Raw genomic sequence first — 21,985 nt, 5'->3', positions numbered from 1 at the left:
TAATTTGAAAGAAAAACGCTCATGAAAGCGAATGACGTAATTGTTGAGCAAGCAGGGGATATTGATTTGGATGCTTGTATCACCTTGTCTTGTGTAGAATCCACTTCCCGGTAAGTAAACCAGTGCTGCCCATCGTTACTGTAGCGGACCCGATATGCTGACACATAGAACTGGTACTCTCTCACCGTAGAACCTGTGGTGGTGATGCCTGGAGGGACGGACAGCAGAAAAGGAAGGTGATGTTGATGTCAATTGTGCAACATTTGCCAGTCCATAAAAAAGGGAAGTACATGTATTATTATTTATATAAAGATAGTGATGAATGTATACTATCTAGTCAAAAGCTTGGACACACTAAATTGTTTCTTTATTTTTACTATTTTCCACAATTTTAGAATAATAGTAAAGACATCAAAACTATGAAATAACACAAATGTACCGGTAATCATGCATGCAGTGGCCAAAAAAAGGTGTCAAACCCATCTTATACTACTATCCTCTGCCTTGGTGGAAAGGCAAATGCTTTGGAAAGAAATTCATACATAGGATCAACTTCACTATTAATATTTGTCTAAGAAACTAAATTCAAGCATTTAAGCAGAAGCCTTTCGATCACAATGGCTGTAAGATAATGAAAAACAGTACATTCAATCAGGTGTGCCCACATTTTTGACTGAACAGATAGTGAGTGAGTGAGTGTGTGTGTGTGTGTGTGTGTGTGTGTGTGTGTGTGTGTGTAGTTGTGTACCTGTGATCCTCTTCTCCCTCTTCAGATCTACCTGTAGCCATTGCTGCTGATCACCCTGAGCTGATGCCCAGGGCAGCCCCGCCTTTTTAAGGCGCGCCCCAGACGGCGCCCACACACTGTGCTGACCAATGATGTTGTTCCACTCCCACACAGAGGAAGCAGAGAGCTGAGCATCTGCAACACCACCAGACTCTAACCCCAGTGTTCCATAGCAACCTGTGAGAACATCAAACCATTACCATCACTGAAAAACCAGGGGCACTTGAGCGGCCTATTGTCCTGCCATAATCACCATGTATATATTAAACATAAACAGTTACACTAATGAGGTTGTTAATTAAGATAAATTAATGCAATAATAGGTCGACATATTTGTCTCATAACACATGGGTGGCGATTGCTTTTTCTGAACTGTGTACACACTTTTTCAGAGACATTTTTCTCATTTTTGTCTAAACATAAAGCGCAAGAAAAACAGAACAACAAAACAAATGCAAACAAAACAGACACAAATGCTCTACCTACCCTATGGCTCTACCACACAAGTCTTGAAAAAGGAAACTATTCCAAACGAATGTGTGTGGAAATGGATCCCTGGATGCTCCTCCTCTTACTTAGCCCCACCCCTCTCTCTATAGCCCTGTTCAGAATCGGTCGCTATGACAGAAATAGTGGAGTATTTAGTGTGTCGCCATTTTTTTCATAGTGTCCGAATTCTAAACTGTTAATTTGATTCACTGTTTAGTCCACTATAAAATACCCACAATGCACAGCGTTTTCTAGTGAACAACGAATGTACCCTACATTTTCGCCGGTATACCACAATGCTCATTGCATTGTCTTTACCGAATCTGTGTAGTGTCCGAAACTCATTTGGATCATTCCCCATATAGTTCACTATATGATCAACACTACATGGGAATAGTGAGTGAGTGAATGAGTGAACGATTTCGAACACGGCTTATGTCTCTGCGATGTTGCGAGTGAATAGCAGCATACTGTATGTGCCTGGACCTTTTGCAGAATTGGTTTCTGGGCCTGGTACACGAGTGTGAGGTTTTTGTCACTGTATCAGATGACGTCAGAGTTTGATGAAAAACCCTGTAAAATTGTTACAGATGCCATTGGTCATATTTGCAATTACAAGACGTTTCTCCAGGGAAGCTATTTCAGCTGGAATAACACTGAAGTCAAGTCTCACCATTGGTCTTGAAAGTGAAGAGGCTGTTTGACAAAGTTCCTCTGAGAGAAGGGAAGCACAGGAGGGATTAGTGGCTCAAAAGGCCTACATACTTTAAACCATCAAACACAGAAGTGGATGAAACAGGACTAAACCAAGGTGTGGAAGGCAAACTGAGGTTAGTGCCTGAGGCTCTTACCCAGTGGAAGTGACATTGTTGGCCAGCGTGCCCTCATAGTGCGGGATGCCCTTGCTGCTGACCACGTTGATCCTGCCTCCCATGGCGTTGGACACCACACCCGCATGGATGGCAGCCATACACAGAGGAGACGACTGGAGAAGGAAAGGAAAGGCGGAGAGAGATGACAACGGGGGACAGTGATGTAAACCAGGCTTTCTGTTATGCGGTAATTGCCGGTCTTTTACCGGTAACATCAGTTGAAGTCCAAAACACATTTAAATCTCTCCGGTCACAACGTCCGGCGATTTCCACGTGTGCTTCTAGCAGCGTCATTACGGTACCTGCATGGCCACATTGTTGACATGCGTTGCAGCTGTCAATCACAGCCCAGCCAGGGAGTAGCGCTACTAGGAAGCTATATAAATCTCAATATTATCAATAAACACATAATATTTGTATTATGTGTTTATTTATGTGTTTATTTCATAATATTTCATTTACATCACTGAGGGACACTGGTTATGCACTTCTCTACTCCGTTAATTAGAGATCGGTTTACAGAATGCTTTGTTTTACACAAAACTGGGGCTGTTTGTAGGCCAGATCAGCAAGACAGAGTGATCAGATCACAGAGAGTGAGCTCTTCACCTTCAGACAGTGACCGATAAAGGACAATGAGTCAGCATGATTCAACCACTAGGGGCGCACAGAGTCTATAATGTGTATCTCACTGTAGCGAGCAGCTTAAAACCATGGCTTTGCGGGGTACTATTAGTAGCCTCTGTATCTCAACTCCAGACGAGGTTTGCCATGTCGATTAATAAAATGATTAATCCTATACAGGCAAATGCAGAGCTGTTCAGCAGGGCTGATGGTCTCCCTGTAGCCTACAATATAGAACGTTAACTATCGGTGACTTCCTGATACCATCCACTTCCATCGACATATGTTGCAAACACATCCCAGCGTATTGGCCGCTCCTGCACATCACAGCACAGGCTAAATGATGCAACATAAATATACATTATATAAAGTCATGGCATAAATGTGTTTTTATTGAAAAAGTGGCGTCAAGTAAGCTAAAGTCTTGTTGGAGCGGACAAGTGGACATCACAGTGCAACCATGTGGTCGTCAAACCTCTCACTTCACTAACACGTATTTGTGAGGGCTATATATAGAGCATCCCGAGTATGTGTTACACTCAGCGTTTACATTTCATTTCATTTCATTTTGTCCAATATTCAAATATTCCAGAATTGCATGTTGTATTCAAAATAAATATTATTTCTATCTAACACATTTAGCCTGATTTTGTTTGTGTTCTTGTAAAAACTTAGCCGCCGCTAAGATTTCTGGGAAATATCCGATGAAGGGAGGGGAGGGGTGGATGGAAAGAGGCAGCTGTGGAGCACTGAGGCTAGTAGCTGTTGCTGGCGGAGAGAGGCGGGGCGTCGTCGGTTCAGGAAAGATGCATATGGGTTGTAAACACGGAAATGCAAGGGTGGCGTCTTCAGATTTGTTGACTCTGGGACCCGGTTTAAAAAAATTGCGTATTCTCCCAGAACGTATACTCCCAGAACGTATAACGCTGGTTCCGTCTGGACGAAACGTCCATACGAGAAAAAACTTTAGCGGATACACCTAAACTCGTCTCTGTGTGGACATGGCCTGAGTGGCATCGGTAAGGAGTCCGCATGATGTCACCTCCCTGCAGGGAGAATACTGAGTGGCATCGGTAAGTTGTCAGCATGATGTCACCTCCCTGCAGGGAGAATACCGAGTGGCATCGGTAATGCCTACCCCACACTACAGGATAATTTGCAAGATTATGGCCAAGATTCCCCCCTCCCGATTTTCTCGGGGGTGCTCCCGATTTGAGGCGCGTCGGGCAGATAATCTTCCCAAATGATCCTGTAGTGTGTGGGGTTCAAAGATTCACAATCGGGAAGACTGCCTCTTTCCGATTGTGAATCGGGCATATCTAACATGTTAGATATTTACAACCCGACAGGCGATTGCATCTTGAGCAGAGAGCCAGTAGTAGCTGCGTTTCCATTACAGTTTTTCGCAAAATAATCTGGTCCGCGTCCGCCCGCAGCCCCGCACAGAAACAAAGAATGAGGAAATTGTCATCGAGGTGAAATACCCGTGCGTCTTTGAACGGGACGGAAAACTAATGCTATACTGCAAAGCATGTAGCCTACAACAAGCGCTTAGGTCTCATATGCTTCCCGCATCGGCGAGTGTCCGCACGGAAAAGTGAGTCAAATCAGCAGACGCGCCCCTCCACAAGGCACCTGTGCAGACGGTTTTCGCCTGGCCGTGCACAGTAGGCCTACACCCCGAATGGACGCGGCTGTCCGCGCAAATATTAGTTAAACAAATCCTTTCAGTGCAAATGCATTATAAAAACAAAAAATAAGATTTGTTTAGAAAATGAAATGACACAAATGTATTATTATTATTATTATCATTATTACTACTACTACACCCGGTGCGCACACTGAATAGGCATTTTAAAAGTTAACGTCGAGCCCTGCTTCCAAGGTGAATCTTCGGCATAATCTTCTAGTGTGTGGGGTTGCGTTTGAACAGACGCGATTGTGTGTGTGTCCCAAGATTGAAATGTTAAAAAATCGGCTCTCTCTGTCCTGTAGTGTGTGGGCTCTCAAGATTTTTATAATCTTCAAGGATTTGAAAATCCTGTAGTGTGGGGTAGGCATAAGTTGTCAGCATGATGTCACCTCCCTGCAGGGAGAATACCGAGTGGCATCAATAAGTTGTCAGCATGATGTCACCTCCCTACAGGGAGAATACCGAGTGGCATCGGTAAGTTGTCAGCATGATGTCACCTCCCTGCAGGGAGAATACCGAGTGGCATCGGTAAGTTGTCAGCATGATGTCACCTCCCTGCAGGGAGAATACCGAGTGGCATCGGTAAGTTGTCAGCATGATGTCACCTCCCTGCAGGGAGAATACCGAGTGGCATCAGTAATGATTCACTGTGGGCTGCATTCCAATGCAAACCCTTCTGCCCTATCACCGAGAAATGGACAAAGCCTGGTTCCATTCCGACCGCGAGCTCCTTCCCGTGAACAGCTGGTGGAGGGAAGTGGGATGGGTTTTACTGGAAAAGGCCCACACTGGGATTCACAGCTGACGAGATTGTGGGAAAACCTTTGGTGACCCGACCCATGCAGTGACACGCAGACATACACACACGCACGTATCCCCACACACGCACGGCAGTCAAAGCTGCCACAGGCAATCAACGCGTACCCCCGTGACTCTTAAAACTTCCCAAAAACACACACACCACATCCGAACGAGCACCATACCAAACCGCTAACACAAACATAAAGCACTGCTCCAAACCGCCGCACCCTGCTTCTGACACAGGAAAGCACACTCACACACAGATACACACACATACATATGATATAATAAACCACACTCACACACAGATACACACACATACATATGATATGATAAACCACACTCACACACAGATACACACATACATATGATATATGATAAACCACACTCACACACAGATACACACACATACATACACATATGATACGATAAACCACACTCACACACAGATACACACATACATATGATATGATAAACCACACTCACACACAGATACACACACACACACACACATATGATACGATAAACCACACTCACACACAGATACATACACACACATACATATGATATGATAAACCACACTCACACACACCAATACACACATATGATATGATAAACCACACTCACACACACACGATACACACATACATATGATATGATAAACCACACTCACACACAGATACACACACATACATATGATATGATAAACCACACTCACACACACACGATACACACATACATATGATATGATAAACCACACTCACACACAGATACACACACATACATATCATTATGCTATGATAAACCACACTCACACACAGATACACACACATACATATCATTATGCTATGATAAACCACACTCACACACAGATACACACACATACATATGATATGATAAAGCACACTCACACACAGATACACACATACATATGATATGATAAACCACACCCACACACAGATACACACACATACATACATATGATATGATAAACCACACTCACACACAGACACACACATACATATGATATGATAAACCACACACACACACACACACACATACATATGATATGATAAACCACACACACAGATACACACACATACATATGATATGATAAACCACACTCACACACAGATACACACACATACATATGATATGATAAACCACACTCACACACAGATACACACACATACATATGATATGATAAACCACACTCACACACAGATACACACACACATATGATATGATAAACCACACCCACACACAGATACACACACATACATATGATATGATAAACCACACTCACACACAGATACACACACATACATATGATATGATAAACCACACTCACACACACATACATATGATATGATAAACCATACTCACACACAGATACACACACATACATATGATATGATAAACCACACACACAGATACACACACATACACATATGATAAACCACTCACACACAGATACACACACATACATATGATATGATAAACCACACACACACAGATACACACACATACAGACTTATGATAAGTGAGACGTGGGAATATGAAGCACTACGAGGGATCAGAGGAAGACAAGCCTGGCTGACAGTGAGAGCGAGGACAAAGCAAGCTGCAGGCTCTGGGTGTGGCTACACTGAGCCCTGTGTGATATGTGGGTAATGCAAACTGTATCTTTCCTCTACAGTCACCAACAAGCTGGAGAAGTCCAGCTTTTTGCCATTTCATCATAACTGATTCCATCATGTACAGATACTCTCACACCCAAACATACTAGCATGAATGTGTGGCATACACACACACACACACGCGCGTGCAGTGCACTGTAGGGATGCACGATATATCGGCAATCATATCGGTATCGGCCAGTATCGGCCGATTTTTTGTCATATCGGTCATATCGGTATCGGTCAGATGTTGCAATGTTAATATCGGTTATCATTATCAGCCAAATTCTTCACATTGATATGAAATAATGCAGTAAATCTATGATTTATGGGCTTTTCCAAAGGCTTTGCAAATAAAGAAATGCATAACTTTTTCAAATTCAGTGTTAACATGTGTTTTTCAGTATGTACAAAATGTGATGATCATAAAAATGTGGTTTTATACAGATCATATCGACATCGGTAAATATCGGTTATCGGCCATAACAGCAATGTTAATATCGGTTATCGGCATCGGCCAAAATTTTCATATCGGTGCATCCCTAGTGCACTGCACACACAAAAACACTGAGGCATGCACAAGCAAAGGTTTTCTTCGACTTCTCAGTCACACTCACTAGCTTTCTGTCTGCCTCTCTCAAACACACATAGACAGACACACACACACACACACACACACACACACACACACACACACACACAAACTCGCGTGCGCTCCCTGCAGCTCTGCTCAGCACCCTCTTGCAGCTGGACTGGATTAGAGGACTATTTTTTCGGCCAAACAATTATCTCACCTCCCCCACACCTCCTGACCCTGCCCCTCCTCTGTTCCTATGGGGCACGTCTCCCCCCCGAAAACACACCCCTCCCTCCCTCCCTCCCTAGACCCCGAGTTCTCAGCATGAGGTCATCAGCCAGAGACTCGGCGCCCATGACCTCACGCGCAGCGGGGGCGCTGTGAGGTCATCAGTCCGGGACTCGCATACCGTGGAGAGAGGCCCTGTTTACACAGAGCTTAATGAGATTGAGGGAGAGCGAAGAGAGACAGAGGCCCACGCTGAATAAGATGGACAGATACTCAGACCTGAAGCACGGTACAGGAAGAGAGACAGAGGCCCACGCTGAATAAGATGAAGAGAGACAGAGGCCCACGCTGAATAAGATGGACAGATACACAGACCTGAAGCACGGTACAGGAAGAGAGACAGAGGCCCACGCTGAATAAGATGAAGAGAGACAGAGGCCCACGCTGAATAAGATGGACAGATACACAGACCTGAAGCACGGTACAGGAAGAGAGACAGAGGCCCACGCTGAATAAGATGGACAGATACTCAGACCTGAAGCATGGTACAGGAAGAGAGACAGAGGCCCACGCTGAATAAGATGGACAGATACTCAGACCTGAAGCACGGTACAGGAAGAGAGACAGAGGCCCACGCTGAATAAGATGGACAGATACTCAGACCTGAAGCACGGTACAGGAAGAGAGACAGAGGCCCACGCTGAATAAGATGGACAGATACTCAGAGGCCCACGCTGAATAAGATGGACAGATACTCAGAGGCCCACGCTGAATAAGATGGACAGATACTCAGAGGCCCACGCTGAATAAGATGGACAGATACTCAGACCTGGAGCACGGTACAGGAAGAGAGACAGAGGCCCACGCTGAATAAGATGGACAGATACTCAGACCTGCAGCACGGTACAGGAAGAGAGACAGAGGCCCACGCTGAATAAGATGGACAGATACTCAGACCTGAAGCACAGTACAGGAAGGGGGGGGGGGACACATAGTAAATGCTGATGGACAGATGGTACCTGTGGGGTGAAAGTGCGTTTGATGAGCAAAGAGGGGGTGTATTCAGCACCATGATTCACCTGGGAATTTGAGGCTCAGCACAAACAATGACTACCACAAGCAGACATATGAACCATGCACACGCACAGCGCGCATGCAGTGCACTGCAACCACACTCCTATGTACTCACAGACGCATGCATGCAGTGCACTCCAACCACACTCCTATGTACTCACCTCTCTGTAGCCATTGGGTATGGTTCCAGAAATCTCCTCGAAAAACGTCAGGCAGCCGGCGGGACAGTATTTGCTAGATAAGAGAGATGCATTAAATGTGGGGTTTAGTCCGCTACACAAAGGCCGTGTTCGGAATGGTTCACTCGTTCACTCATTCACTCACTCACTATTCCACGTGTTGTTTATCATTATAGTGAACCATATGTGGTGTTTATCATAATAAGTGAACTATATGTAGTGTTTATCATATAGTGAACTATATGGGGAACAATCAAATGAGTTTCAGACACTACACAAATTTATTTTCTGAAGATCATTGCGTCACAAGATGCGCCGGGTGAACATACTAAAATGGTGAAAATGGTGAACATACTAAATAGTCCACTATTAATGTCATAGGGACCGATTCCGAACAGGGCTACAGTGTCAAGTCACTATATCCCGAGTCTGTGTCGAGTCTCAAGTCCTGAAAATGAGTCAGAGTCCAACTCGTCTACAACACCGGCTACACAACTGTTCACACACTGCACAAACATTTACCTGAACTCTGCTTCTGTGAAATCAGTTCCTTTGTCGAGGCAGGTGATGAGATCTGCGAAGGCAAACAGAGACCATGTTAGCACTGTTTTCTTTGCACCTCTGCACTCTCTCGCTTTCTGATTTCCTTTGGCCATTTAGCTTTGTGATTTGTTCACAGACAACACCCATGTGCCTTTCCAGATGATCAGTCATAACAATGGACAGCAGGCTATAGTCAGAAAAACTGACCGCCCCCCTCTTTCCAATTGTGGCTGACGGACATGATCTCTGTTATACGGATGAAGAGACTCAGGTTCCTGAGAACCAACTCACTTAGAAAAGGACCCGTTTTCCCCGGTTTCCAATAGACCCCTTGCGTGAGATCCCAAGTACATCACTTACAAGCACAATAGCAGATAAGTAGTACTGTAATATTGAATGTTCATTATGTTTGTATGTTTTTGTTTCTTCTCTTTTCTTGTGCCTGAGCCCGGTTGTCTGTTTTGTTTTGTTTGTGTTCTATAAAAAATTGAAAATAAAATATTGAAATGGTCAAGTGTGTCATCTTGCCACACTGTAATGTTACACAAGTGGCCTGATAGGAAAGTAACTCCCCACACATCAGAGTCTCCCCGCACAGACAATGTGGGCGGGGGGGGGAATGTGGGCAGGGGGGGGGGGGGGGGGGGGGGTTGGTGCTTTCTAATGAGATGAGTGCTTTGATGATGAGACACGCCATATATGGACAACAGGAAGATGTGGGCTGCTGGAAATTCCATGGGAAATCTGTGGTGGTCATTCCTGCTGAGTCTTGACCACATTATCAGGAAACCCATTCAGTCGGCGAGCCAACCAGTGAGTCAAACTGACAAATACCCCCAGCAAACCGCAAGTCGCCATGGCGATGGCATTGATTTACTTAGCTGTGCAAACTGTCAACCCACGCTCATCCACATGCTCAAATACAAGACAAGAAAACACACACACACACACACACACACACACACACACACACACACACACACACACCTCTATACCCTGGCGGGGGGGGGCACAAATGATCCCATTTATTGCCTTGTTTGCCATGTGATTGAATCAAGCTGAGATGGCCACTGACTTGGACAGAATAGTTCTTCCTTATACAGACATGTTTGTCTGGCTTAAAGAACACCTTCAACCCTCAGCCAGTGAGAGGAGTCAAGCATGACAAAGCCTAACAGCCCAAAACGACAAGTAGTTACCAACAAACAACAATGAAGGGAAGTTGACAATGACTGTATGGGAGGAAATCCTTGATATGAATTTGTTATTACTATCTACAAGCTAATACTAGATGCTTGCAACTCTTTCTCATGTGAGGGAAATACCCAATGATTTAAATCCCTTGTCTTGTTCAGTAATACAGTATGATTTAAAAAAAAATCGTATCAGAGAAGGCATGGCAGCGTCTCACAGGAGGTGCTTTATAAAACCGCAGAACATTATCACTCCATTTCTCTCAATTTTGCTCTCTTCCTCTTGCCTGCCTTTCCTAGTCTCATCGAGCATTCCACTGCCTCTGACTCGCCTCTGTCCTCTGACTCTGAGCTGCCCTCTGCCTCTCCTCTGACTCTCCTCTGACTCTGACTCCTCTGCCTCTCCTCTGCGCTGCCTCTCCTCTGCCTCTGCCTCTCCGCTGCCTCTGACTCTCCTCTGCCTCTCCTCTGCCTCTCCTCTCCGCTGCCTCTGACTCTCCTCTGCCTCTCCGCTGCCTCTGACTCTCCGCTGCCTCTGACTCTCCTCTGCCTCTCCGCTGCCTCTCCTCTGCCTCTCCGCTGCCTCTCCTCTGCCTCTCCACTGCCTCTCCGCTGCCTCTCCTCTGCCTCTCCGCTGCCTCTGACTCTCCTCTGACTCTCCTCTGCCTCTCCGCTGCCTCTGACTCTCCTCTGCCTCTGACTCTCCTCTGCCTCTCCTCGGCCTCTGCCTCTGACTCTCCTCTGCCTCTCCGCTGCCTCTCCACTGCATCTGACTCTCCTCTGCCTCTGCCTCTCTGCTGCCTCTCCTCTGCCTCTGACTCTCCTCTGCCTCTCCGCTGCCTCTGCCTCTCCTCTGCCTCTGACTCTCCGCTGCCTCTGACTCTCCGCTGCCTCTGCCTCTCCTCTGCCTCTGACTTTCCGCTGCCTCTGACTCTCCGCTGCCTGACTCTCCTCTGCCTCTGCCTCTCCTCTGCCTCTGACTCTCCTCTGCCTCTCCGCTGCCTGACTCTCCTCTGCCTCTGACTCTCCACTTACTTCCTGAAATATCTCTCCTCCTTCTCCTCCTCCTCCACCATACCATCGCTCCTCACCCGCCCTGCACGTCTTATCCCTCTTCATTCTGTCTGCTATTCCTTCACTTACCGCACTCCACAGAGGCCCTGTCATATCCACTAACCACAACGCCAATCAGCATATTTGGAGCTGTGTTCACGTCACACAGACACGCACACACACACACACACACACACACACACACACCTCTCTGTGAGTTACACATCACGACGGGGCTATAGAGTGCAATTTGACAAAACCCAGACATGGAGACGTTCACTGGTGAACAGGGAGCAAGAAAGCTTCTGAACAGCCACAGACACATCCTGTGGATCTCTCATGCATCTGCTGTCTGTTGTCTCATTTACCTACAACACACACAGTCTGTCTGTTGTCTCATTTACCTACAACACACACAGTCTGTCTGGATAGGATTATACCCACGATTAGGGCTGGGCAATATATTGATATTATATTGATTTGATATTGTGATGTGAGACTACGTATCGTCAGATTTGTGATATGACTTGGTGTCTTTTCCTCGTTTTAAAGGCTGCATTACAGTAAAGTGATTTAATTTTCAGAACTTACCAAACTGTTCTAGCTGTTCCATTATTTGCCTTTACCCACTTAGTCATTATATCCACATTACTGATGATTATCTTTCAAAACTCATTGTGTAAATACTGTATTTTTGAAAGCACCAATAGTCAGGGAAGGAAACCCCATCTTTGCATTTTATTTTGATCTCTTTCCCCCCCATTCTTTCATCACAGTTGTTTTAATAAAAGTGCTTGTGACATCTCACATAATATGGCTTTGACTTACAACTGAATATGTTGTCCCAATTCATAGAAAATACCAAGACATATATTGTGTTTTGCCATTCAGCCTAAAAATATATATATGATGTCAGAGATATGATATGATTTTTGGCCCTTATTGGCCAGCCCTACTCACTAGCATCATGACCCTGTGCACTGCTGCTGGAATGCCACACATTTGACTGTTCAGGATGTTCCATTCGCAGCAGAGCACCTCCTTATCTGTGCTGTGTGTGTGTGTGTGTGTGTGTGTGTGTGTGTGTGTGTGTGTGTGTGTGTGTGTGTGTGTGTGTGTGTGTGTGTGTGTGTGTGTGTGTGTGTGTGTGTGTGTGTGTGTGTGTGTTTAAGCACACACACACACACACACACACACACACTCAATGGTAAGCAAACACCAGGTCGTAAATGCTCCCCCTCCTTCCATTTGGCCTCTAGGACCACAGACACTAAACTACGACCTGGTCCTCCACTCAACTCTCTGTTTGGTCTTTCTTTCTAGGCAGTGCAGACACTGGCTTACAGTGTCATACTTTTCTGCCCTTTCATCCATAATAGCCACTCACAGACAGAACACATGAGTCAAACGTAAGCAGAAACACACACAAACAGACTTCAACTAACTCTCATTTACTGAATCTCCATTACTGCATATGAGCACAGGGCGGAGACAGAGAAATATAACGTCACTGTCAGCTGGAAATCTTCTGAATCTTCTCATTTTCAAGTTTAACTTTAATTGAAGGATTACATCCTCCTCGGTGGGTGGAGAAAGTTCTACAACCCTTGGGTTTATGAAACCTTTACACAACCAATTAGATTAATTCGAAACATGCATGGTCGTCAAGCTAAAAAGAAAATAGCATTTTTTCCCTTTTGATTCTTGAAATGTTTTTGAGATACAAGGTTTTTCACACGGCAACAAAGATAGGTCACCACCAAGACTTGGACAAAACTACGAGGCAACCTGACCTGTGATCCAAATCAACCCAGGACAATGCCGTCAACCTGACCTGTGATCCAAATCAACCCAGGACAATCCCGTCAACCTGACCTGTGATCCAAATCAACCCAGGACAATGCCATCAACCTGACCTGTGATCCAAATCAAGCCAGGACAATGCCGTCAACCTGACTGACCTGTGATCCAAATCAAGCCAGGACAATGCCGTCAACCTGACCTGTGATCCAAATCAACCCAGGACAATCCTGTCAACCTGACCTGTGATCCAAATCAACCCAGGACAATGCCGTCAACCTGACCTGTGATCCAAATCAACCCAGGACAATGCCGTCAACCTGACCTGTGATCCAAATCAAGCCAGGACAATGCCTTCAACCTGACCTGTGATCCAAATCAAGCCAGGACAATGCTGTCAACCTGACCTGTGATCCAAATCAAGCCAGGACAATGCCGTCAACCTGACCTGTGATCCAAATCAAGCCAGGACAATGCCGTCAACCTGACCTGTGATCCAAATCAAGCCAGGACAATGCCGTCAACCTGACCTGTGATCCAAATCAAGCCAGGACAATGCCGTCAACCTGACCTGTGATCCAAATCAAGACAGGACAATGCAGTCAACCTGACCTGTGATCCAAATCAAGCCAGGACAATGCTGTCAACCTGACCTGTGATCCAAATCAAGCCAGGACAATGCAGTCAACCTGACCTGTGATCCAAATCAACCCAGGACAATGCCGTCAACCTGACCTGTGATCCAAATCAAGCCAGGACAATGCAGTCAACCTGACCTGTGATCCAAATCAACCCAGGACAATGCCGTCAACCTGACCTGTGATCCAAATCAACCCATAAACTTCAGTACAGTTCAAACTAAGGAGGTGCTGTGGACTCAAGCAGCTATAATGAGACTCACATGAGACTTTGGCTGGATCGATGCTTTTCACACACACACAGACACGGTCGCCACGGCAACCCCCACACCCAGCGCCAAAACAGAAATATAACCGAGCTCGACCTTGAGATGACTTCGACAAAATATCAATCCAGTGTGCGATAGCGAGTGTGATCGGCCCCCGAGGGTGATGACACCCAAACACACCAGAGTAGTGAGAGCTGAGCTTGGTACCTGTGTGTTCTGTGGTGGAGGGGAGAGCTGAGCCTGGTACCTGTGTGTTCTGTGGTGGAGGGGAGAGCTGAGCCTGGTACCTGTGTGTTCTGTGGTGGAGGGGAGAGCTGAGCCTGGTACATGTGTGTTCTGTGGTGGAGGGGAGAGCTGAGCCTGGTACATGTGTGTTCTGTGGTGGAGGGGAGAGCTGAGCCTGGTACCTGTGTGTTCTGTGGTGGAGGGGAGAGCTGAGCCTGGTACATGTGTGTTCTGTGGTGGAGGGGAGAGCTGAGCCTGGTACATGTGTGTTCTGTGGTGGAGGGGAGAGCTGAGCCTGGTACATGTGTGTTCTGTGGTGGAGGGGTGAGCTGAGCCTGGTACATGTGTGTTCTGTGGTGGAGGGGAGAGCTGAGCCTGGTACCTGTGTGTTCTGTGGTGGAGGGGAGAGCTAAGCCTGGTACATGTGTGTTCTGTGGTGGAGGGGAGAGCTGAGCCTGGTACATGTGTGTTCTGTGGTGGAGGGGAGAGCTGAGCCTGGTACCTGTGTGTTCTGTGGTGGAGGGGAGAGCTGAGCCTGGTACCTGTGTGTTCTGTGGTGGAGGGGAGAGCTGAGCCTGGTACCTGTGTGTTCTGTGGTGGAAGGGAGAGCTGAGCCTGGTACCTGTGTGTTCTGTGGTGGAGGGGAGAGCTGAGCCTGGTACCTGTGTGTTCTGTGGTGGAGGGGAGAGCTGAGCCTGGTACCTGTGTGTTCTGTGGTGGAGGGGAGAGCTGAGCCTGGTACATGTGTGTTCTGTGGTGGAGGGGAGAGCTGAGCCTGGTACCGGTGTGTTCTGTGGTGGAGGGGAGAGCTGAGCCTGGTACCTGTGTGTTCTGTGTTGGAGTAGGACAGGTAGAACCCGCGTCCAGTGTGGTGGGTCCCACTCATGAACTGGACGGTCACCTGGTTCCCAGTGGACTCTATGGGCTCTTTCACCTTCAGACCCAAACCGCAGTACTTCACTGTTCCACAGCGTAAGGAGCCAGAGTTGCAGGAAAAGACACAAGAGACACAGGGGGAAAGAGGTTCTGCTTAGTTACGTAACTCCATTTAATTTAGTGTAACATATAGCACAGAGATTTACGGTAAAGCAATGCATTACATAAGAAAATAGCATACTACTGCAGAGAGAAGCCTCTTCTGATGGTTATTGGATATCTGTAACTAACTAGGCTATACATCTCAAGAGCCTACATGTCTTTGGGTGTTTATACAAAACTGGTCTCTGTGAGCTCGTGCTTCAAAATATACTCTGGGATAGGGTGTCACAGCCAATATGAGCATGACAACACTAGTCAATAAACCGCTTGTGCACATTTCTTCACAAATGTAACTGGCGTCAACAGATGCACACACAGCCCCATTTTTAAGGAAGCAAACATTCCCCAGTTGGTAGTAAGACACTGGATCCCAGAGTCTAGCTTTAAACCGGAGGTATTTAAAGTTGTTTTGTTTTATTCTGTATGTATTAGCATATTCCTTTGTCTCCGTTCTTTTGTTTTGCTATTATTCAGTCTTTGCCTTTTTGTCTTTGTGAAGCTTATAACTCCTGTTTTAAAAGACCATATATAAATAAAGCCTTACTACTACTACTTACTTAGCCCTTTGCCTTCTCCCGGACTCCCACACTACTCAAGTGAATGAATATATTTTTTACAACTAAAATAAAAACAATTTAATATTAAATTTCTCCAAACAGCTCATGAAGCATTCATCTAGATCTAGAATTCACAACTTGTACTGACTTCCTGCCTGGCTGCACACAACCGCTCGTGGCTCACGTAAAAAATAGACCAGACACGGAAAGTATCGCTGCAAGCCGCCCGTGCCGCCGCCAGTGGAACCGGTCTAATCTGTTAACGAGGGCGCGGAAATTAAACTGCCTGCCCTTCCAGACGGTTCACCTCGCTTCCGCGTCCAGTGTGTTTGCACCGTAAAGGCTCCGGAACAGATGCGGTACGGCTGCGAACAGACCCACACTCATGTAATCTGTCAGACGTATGCGGGATCCGACAAAAATAGAACAGGTGCGTAATTTGTCCGTACCGCATGTATCGCCCATCAATTAACACTTTTGCCAATCAACAGTTTTGCCAGATCCGCAACGCAGCCTATCTGGTGTACATTGCCTGTAAGCGTTTCGCAGCCCAACAATCATACTGTAGGTCCACTCCAAACATCCAATATTTCATTATCTCCTAGATTTTCCTCATTGGAGTGAGCACCCTATGCAGAAGACTGCTTGTGACTACAGGATATGTGAATTTAATTAACTATATAACTAAAATAAATAAGCGATTTAATAACTTTTCATTTTGGGTCCCAGCCGCATCCTATGTCTCTCTCACCGATCTCGCTCCGCTGATTTCCGATGCCGTTGTAGAGGCGGAGGTAGTTGACCTGGCAGTTGCTGTCCTCTATGTCCAGTTCCGCGAAGCGGAATTGGACCCTGCTGCCCTGGGGCACAGTGATCTCCCACTCACACACGGTGTGGTTGGGGTACGTGCCTGGGTATCCCAGAGAGGACAGAGTCCCACTGCTGGGACCAAGCACACTGGGGCCACAGCCATCACCTGGAGAACAAAGCACACAAATAAACAACTGAGGGTTAGGGTTTGATGAAAGGATGCCTTCACAGACATTACATGGAGATGTGTGTGTGTGTGTGTGTGTGTGTGTGTGTGTGTGTGTGTGTGTGTGTGTGTGTTGACGTTTGAAAGGGTTAAAGAGCAACTTTGCTGATTTGCAAACGAGACGCTTCTCCATGACGCAGGCCCGATAAAACTCATTCAAAACTTTGCACTAGTTTACTACTTGACTCCACCATCGTTTCCCATAACGTTTGCAACAACAAAGATGGAGAAAGAATCACTTTTTGGCAGACAATCACTTTGGCGATCACTTTTTAGCAGCTAACATTAATCACTTTTTTGCAGTTAATCACTTTTTGGCAGAACACCGGACGTGGTAATCAGTGGAGTTAACGTTATACCGACATGTTTATGGTAAGCCTTCGCTTGTTCCACAACACTTGTCTGCTCAAACGAAGTGCTAACCAGGTGATTAACGGAGTTACTGATCCAGGCTATTGGCTGTTAAGCTAACGTCAGATTACTTTATTATCACAATCCGTCCACTTATTTCTCCTCACCAAAAGCACTCCAGGCCGTGCTTTTCCATGCAAAAACGCTATGTGTGAACAGTCCCTACACAGCAGATTACCCCTGCTCAATCATTACCATAGTAATTAATATATATTCTTACAGGCATATACAGCCTACAAAATTAACTGTTTAATGTAGCCAAACGTTCCGTTTTTAGAGTTTCCACACGGACCCCCGCCCCCTCCCCCTGAGTACTCTGTTACTCATATGTACTGTAATAATAAGAGGAGAGTACTAGATTATTGAAATTACTTAAAATACCCATCCCAACTTTGTATCATTACAAAATCAGTAGGATATGCAAATGAACAATGTTTAACTTCCCCCATCTTGCCGGGACCGAGAGCTCCCCTGTTCATTCGCAAAACTTCCTGGTCAAAATGATGTAATTTGGACCAAGAGGTTCTGTGAATGAAGGCAGAAAGAGCAATAATAATGATAGTGATGTAATAGTGATAGTGACAGTAATAGTGACACCATCACAAAACTGCTCCAAATGACATCATCATTCTGGACCAGGAGGTTCTGTGAATGAAATGAACGGGGAGCGCTCGGTCCAGGCAAGATGGAGGTAGGGCTGGGCAATATATCAATATTATATTGATATTGTGACTAGATATTGTCTTAGATTTTGAATATCGTAATACTGTGATATGGCATACCGTAATTGTTGTCTTTTCCTGGTTTTAAAGGCTGCATTACAGTAAAGTGATGTAATTTTCTGAACTTACGAGACTGTTCTAGCTGTTCCTTTATTTGTCTTCACCCACTTAGTCATTATATCCAGATTATCCACATTACTGATGATTGTTGATCAAAAATCTCATTGTGTCAATATTTTGTGAAAGCACCACCTTACATTTGAACATTTAGCCCACTACGTAGAAAATAATGGAAATGTACATTATATTGTGTATTGCCATTCAGCCTAAAACATATTGAGTTAGGATTCTTGGTCCATATATCGCCCAGCCCTAGATGGAGAGAAGTTAAACATTGTTCATTTGCATATAAGTTTTGCAATGATGATACGCTGGTTAAAAATCAGCAAGGTCCAAAGTGAACATCAAACAAATCCAATCCCAATGACTTTACTTGTTTGTAATTTAACCATGTGACTTAGCGACCTTATGCTGGCAATCAGTATGTAATTCAAATGTCTCTGAAAATGTGATTGTACGATCTGTATATCTGTATAAGTGGTAAACTGTATGAAAGCAGAGACATTGTCTAGTGGTGCTCTGAGTCTGGACCCAGCCACAGAGATAACAGTGAACAGTCATGCTTCATGGTGCTAAGTGGATCGGTGGTCCTGGTGTTACATAACAGCCTCGCCATGGATGTTATCCAGACGAACTGGACAAAAACAAAGCTGCTTCCCTCTCCCTGACTCACAACTGTTACTGAACAACTGCATGGCCTTCAGCAGCAGCTGATATCTCCTTTCAAATGTCACGCTGCTGCCCAAAAACAAACCTAAAAAAGGACCATTTCTGTAGCAACAAACCAAATGGAGTATTGATTAGAAACCATCCTACAACCATATATTCAGAACTACTGGGGTGGAAGTGAAAATATTACACGTGTTACTTTTTATGCGAAATACAATTCACTTGAAATTTGGGGTTATCATTACCCTGGTAGCCGGGCGCTTCTCGCTCATACTGAGCAGTAGTGCCCGGGGACCCACGACGCATTTTCAATCAAACCACCGTGCCGCTCTCACGTCTAGGTCTAAAAACCAACCCTTACCTGAGCCAGAAACTTGAAGTGAAGACGCTATCTGACGCCTAACATCCTCTTCTTCTAAAGAAATATAGTTGCCGCTTCCAAATTGTTGCATAAAATCCACTTTTCTGTCTTTGAAAAACCAAAAATCATTAATCTGGAGCAACCCAGAAATACGACTCAGTTTACTCACTAATGCCCCCCACACTTCCGGAATGGTATTGCACGGCCACAGCTTAGTTTGGGGACACGAGTGACGTACTTCCTCCTTCTTTGCGGACTATTCAAGAGGTTAATTGTCAGCTGTCGCAAGTCCCTTTTATTCGCAGATATCTGACAGTCTATGTGTAAAGTTTCATATTAAAATGTGCATGATAAAAGGTCAAAATACCTTATGAAAGTGCCTTTGATAAGAGAAAGTAGCAGTGAGCCGCTTGGGCGAGGGTACCACAGAAGAAGAATATACCATGAAGAAGAAAGGCCCTGTAAAACTAGCCCAGGCTACTGCAAAACTACGCTAGCAGCATAGACGTTCAGAGAGGACTGGTCGCATTTGGGGATCAGCTCGCAGCATTTTCACTAGCAATAACGTCATTTCCCAGACTCTGGTAAGGAAACGGCTATAGTGAATGATTAAAACAAGATGTCTCCAGAAAGATAAGAAGTTTGACTTGTAGCCATTAAACCGGCTGGAAACAGCACGTGACCATTTGTAGCAGCAGTTGAAACAGAATTTTGATAGAATATTGCCAAAAAAAGTGGTTGGGTTTGGCGTCGATGACGCTACATTTCTGCGTTTGGGCCAAGCAAGTTGCAATACCATTCCAGAAGTGTGGGGGGCATTAGTGAGTAAACATTGAGTCGTATTTCCGGGTTGCTCCAGATGAATGATTTTTGGTTTTTCAAAGACAGAAAAGTGGATTTTATGCATATATTTATTTAGAAGAGGATGTTCACTTCAAGTTTCTGGCTCAGGTAAGGGTTGGTTTTTAGACCTAGACGCGAGGCGCGGCGGTTTGATTGAAAATGCGTCGTGGGTCCCCAGGGGCTAATGCTCTGTATGAGCGAGAAGCGCCCAGCTAGCAGGGTTATCACAAATCGTGTCCACGTGTTTACAGTCATGCCCCCTACTGCGACCCCCAGCCAAATTCTCTTTACCTGGGGTTGCCTTCTTCGTTTCTCCAAATATGCCTTTGGGTTCAATATGACGTCGCCTAACGAAAACTGCCACTTGTCAAATTTGCAAGCTCACAGATAGTATATCATTCTTTTTACGAGAATTTCGGATTTGGGATAACTGGAACGAACAGACCCATATTATAGGAGAGGATACGCCAAACTCAATTCAAAAGTCTGGCAAATTAATGTTGCCTTGCTTATCTGCAAACGTACGTACATACCTCATAGTCACACAACGTGACTAAGACCTTTAACAAATCATTAAGATACACTGTTTAATTCGGTAAACAAGTGACCAACCACCAAGCAGCAAACAATTCAATCAAAAGGATAAACTTTTAGAAGCCCGGTTCGCTTGTGATTAGCCTTCGTCCACCAAAGAGACGGTGGGCGGCAGCGAACAGCGTGGACCAATTCTGAAAGATGAACGGCACGTATCAGGGCTACACAGCCATGTAAGGTAGGCGCACAATAACAATGCACCGTGCGTAATAATCCCCAAACTCCCCAAACAAGAATGTATCCACAGTACTTTAGCGACCGTGGCCCGTGCGTCACCACGGTAAACAACAAGCGTCTCCGGTTGTGGGGAAGTGTCACACGGCTGCTGATCCGAGCGGCACCAACCTTTCTGCGCTCGACTGCTTCCCGTGGTGAGAATGATGAGAATCGACAGGACGGCCCCTGTCGGTCCCCTGCCCACCATTACCGATCTGCCCATAGCAGCCTGCAGTCTGAATGCATAATGCTCGCTTCGGGGCCGGTGGGCTGCACCGCTTCAACCTGTATCCCGAAGTAGAGGCAGCGTCGACTCCTCTCCAGACCCGCCGTGGTTTGTGTGTGTGCTTTCCTTCTGTGATTGTGTTTTCTGCCTCTGCCTTGGTCGTTAATCCCGTGGTTAGCTTCGCTCTCACTATCGAGGCAACTGTAGCCGCTGCTGCTACACACACACACTCATACACACGCTCACAAACACACGCGCGCACACACACACACACACACACAGGCTACAACACACACTCACACATCCAATCTGTGGAACGACTTCCTCCACTTCCGCTCCTCCTCCCACTCTGCAACTGGAATCCCCGAGTCCCCCAAGTGGTCTGATATGATCCGGACCTGGATTACCAAACCTTCACACAGGTACAGGCTAGCGAGAGTCTCCTCTCAGCCAAATTGTGTTTTAAAA

The 21,985-nt window shown here is 45.7% G+C and overlaps 1 protein-coding gene across 1 annotated transcript in view; it reads right to left on the bottom strand.

Moving 5' to 3' along the window:
• dcbld2 (discoidin, CUB and LCCL domain containing 2) overlaps positions 1-21,680 on the bottom strand; it is a 29,177-nt gene extending 7,497 nt beyond the window's left edge. Inside the window, exons 1-9 of the mRNA XM_083638634.1 lie at positions 21,421-21,680; positions 17,071-17,295; positions 15,547-15,684; positions 9,526-9,577; positions 8,986-9,058; positions 2,128-2,261; positions 1,950-1,990; positions 749-964; positions 84-208 (exon numbers count right to left, since the gene is read on the bottom strand). Coding sequence (XP_083494760.1) covers positions 84-208; positions 749-964; positions 1,950-1,990; positions 2,128-2,261; positions 8,986-9,058; positions 9,526-9,577; positions 15,547-15,684; positions 17,071-17,295; positions 21,421-21,514 — 1,098 coding nt within the window. The 5' untranslated portion in view covers positions 21,515-21,680. The remainder of the gene's footprint in view (positions 1-83; positions 209-748; positions 965-1,949; positions 1,991-2,127; positions 2,262-8,985; positions 9,059-9,525; positions 9,578-15,546; positions 15,685-17,070; positions 17,296-21,420) is intronic.
• Positions 21,681-21,985: the final 305 nt, after the last annotated feature.

This window comes from Poromitra crassiceps (assembly GCF_964638095.1).
Source record: "Poromitra crassiceps genome assembly, chromosome: 6".
NCBI lineage: Eukaryota > Metazoa > Chordata > Actinopteri > Beryciformes > Melamphaidae > Poromitra > Poromitra crassiceps.
The sequence above is the reverse complement of the archived record's forward strand: the minus strand, read 5'-3'. Positions and strand labels throughout refer to the sequence as shown.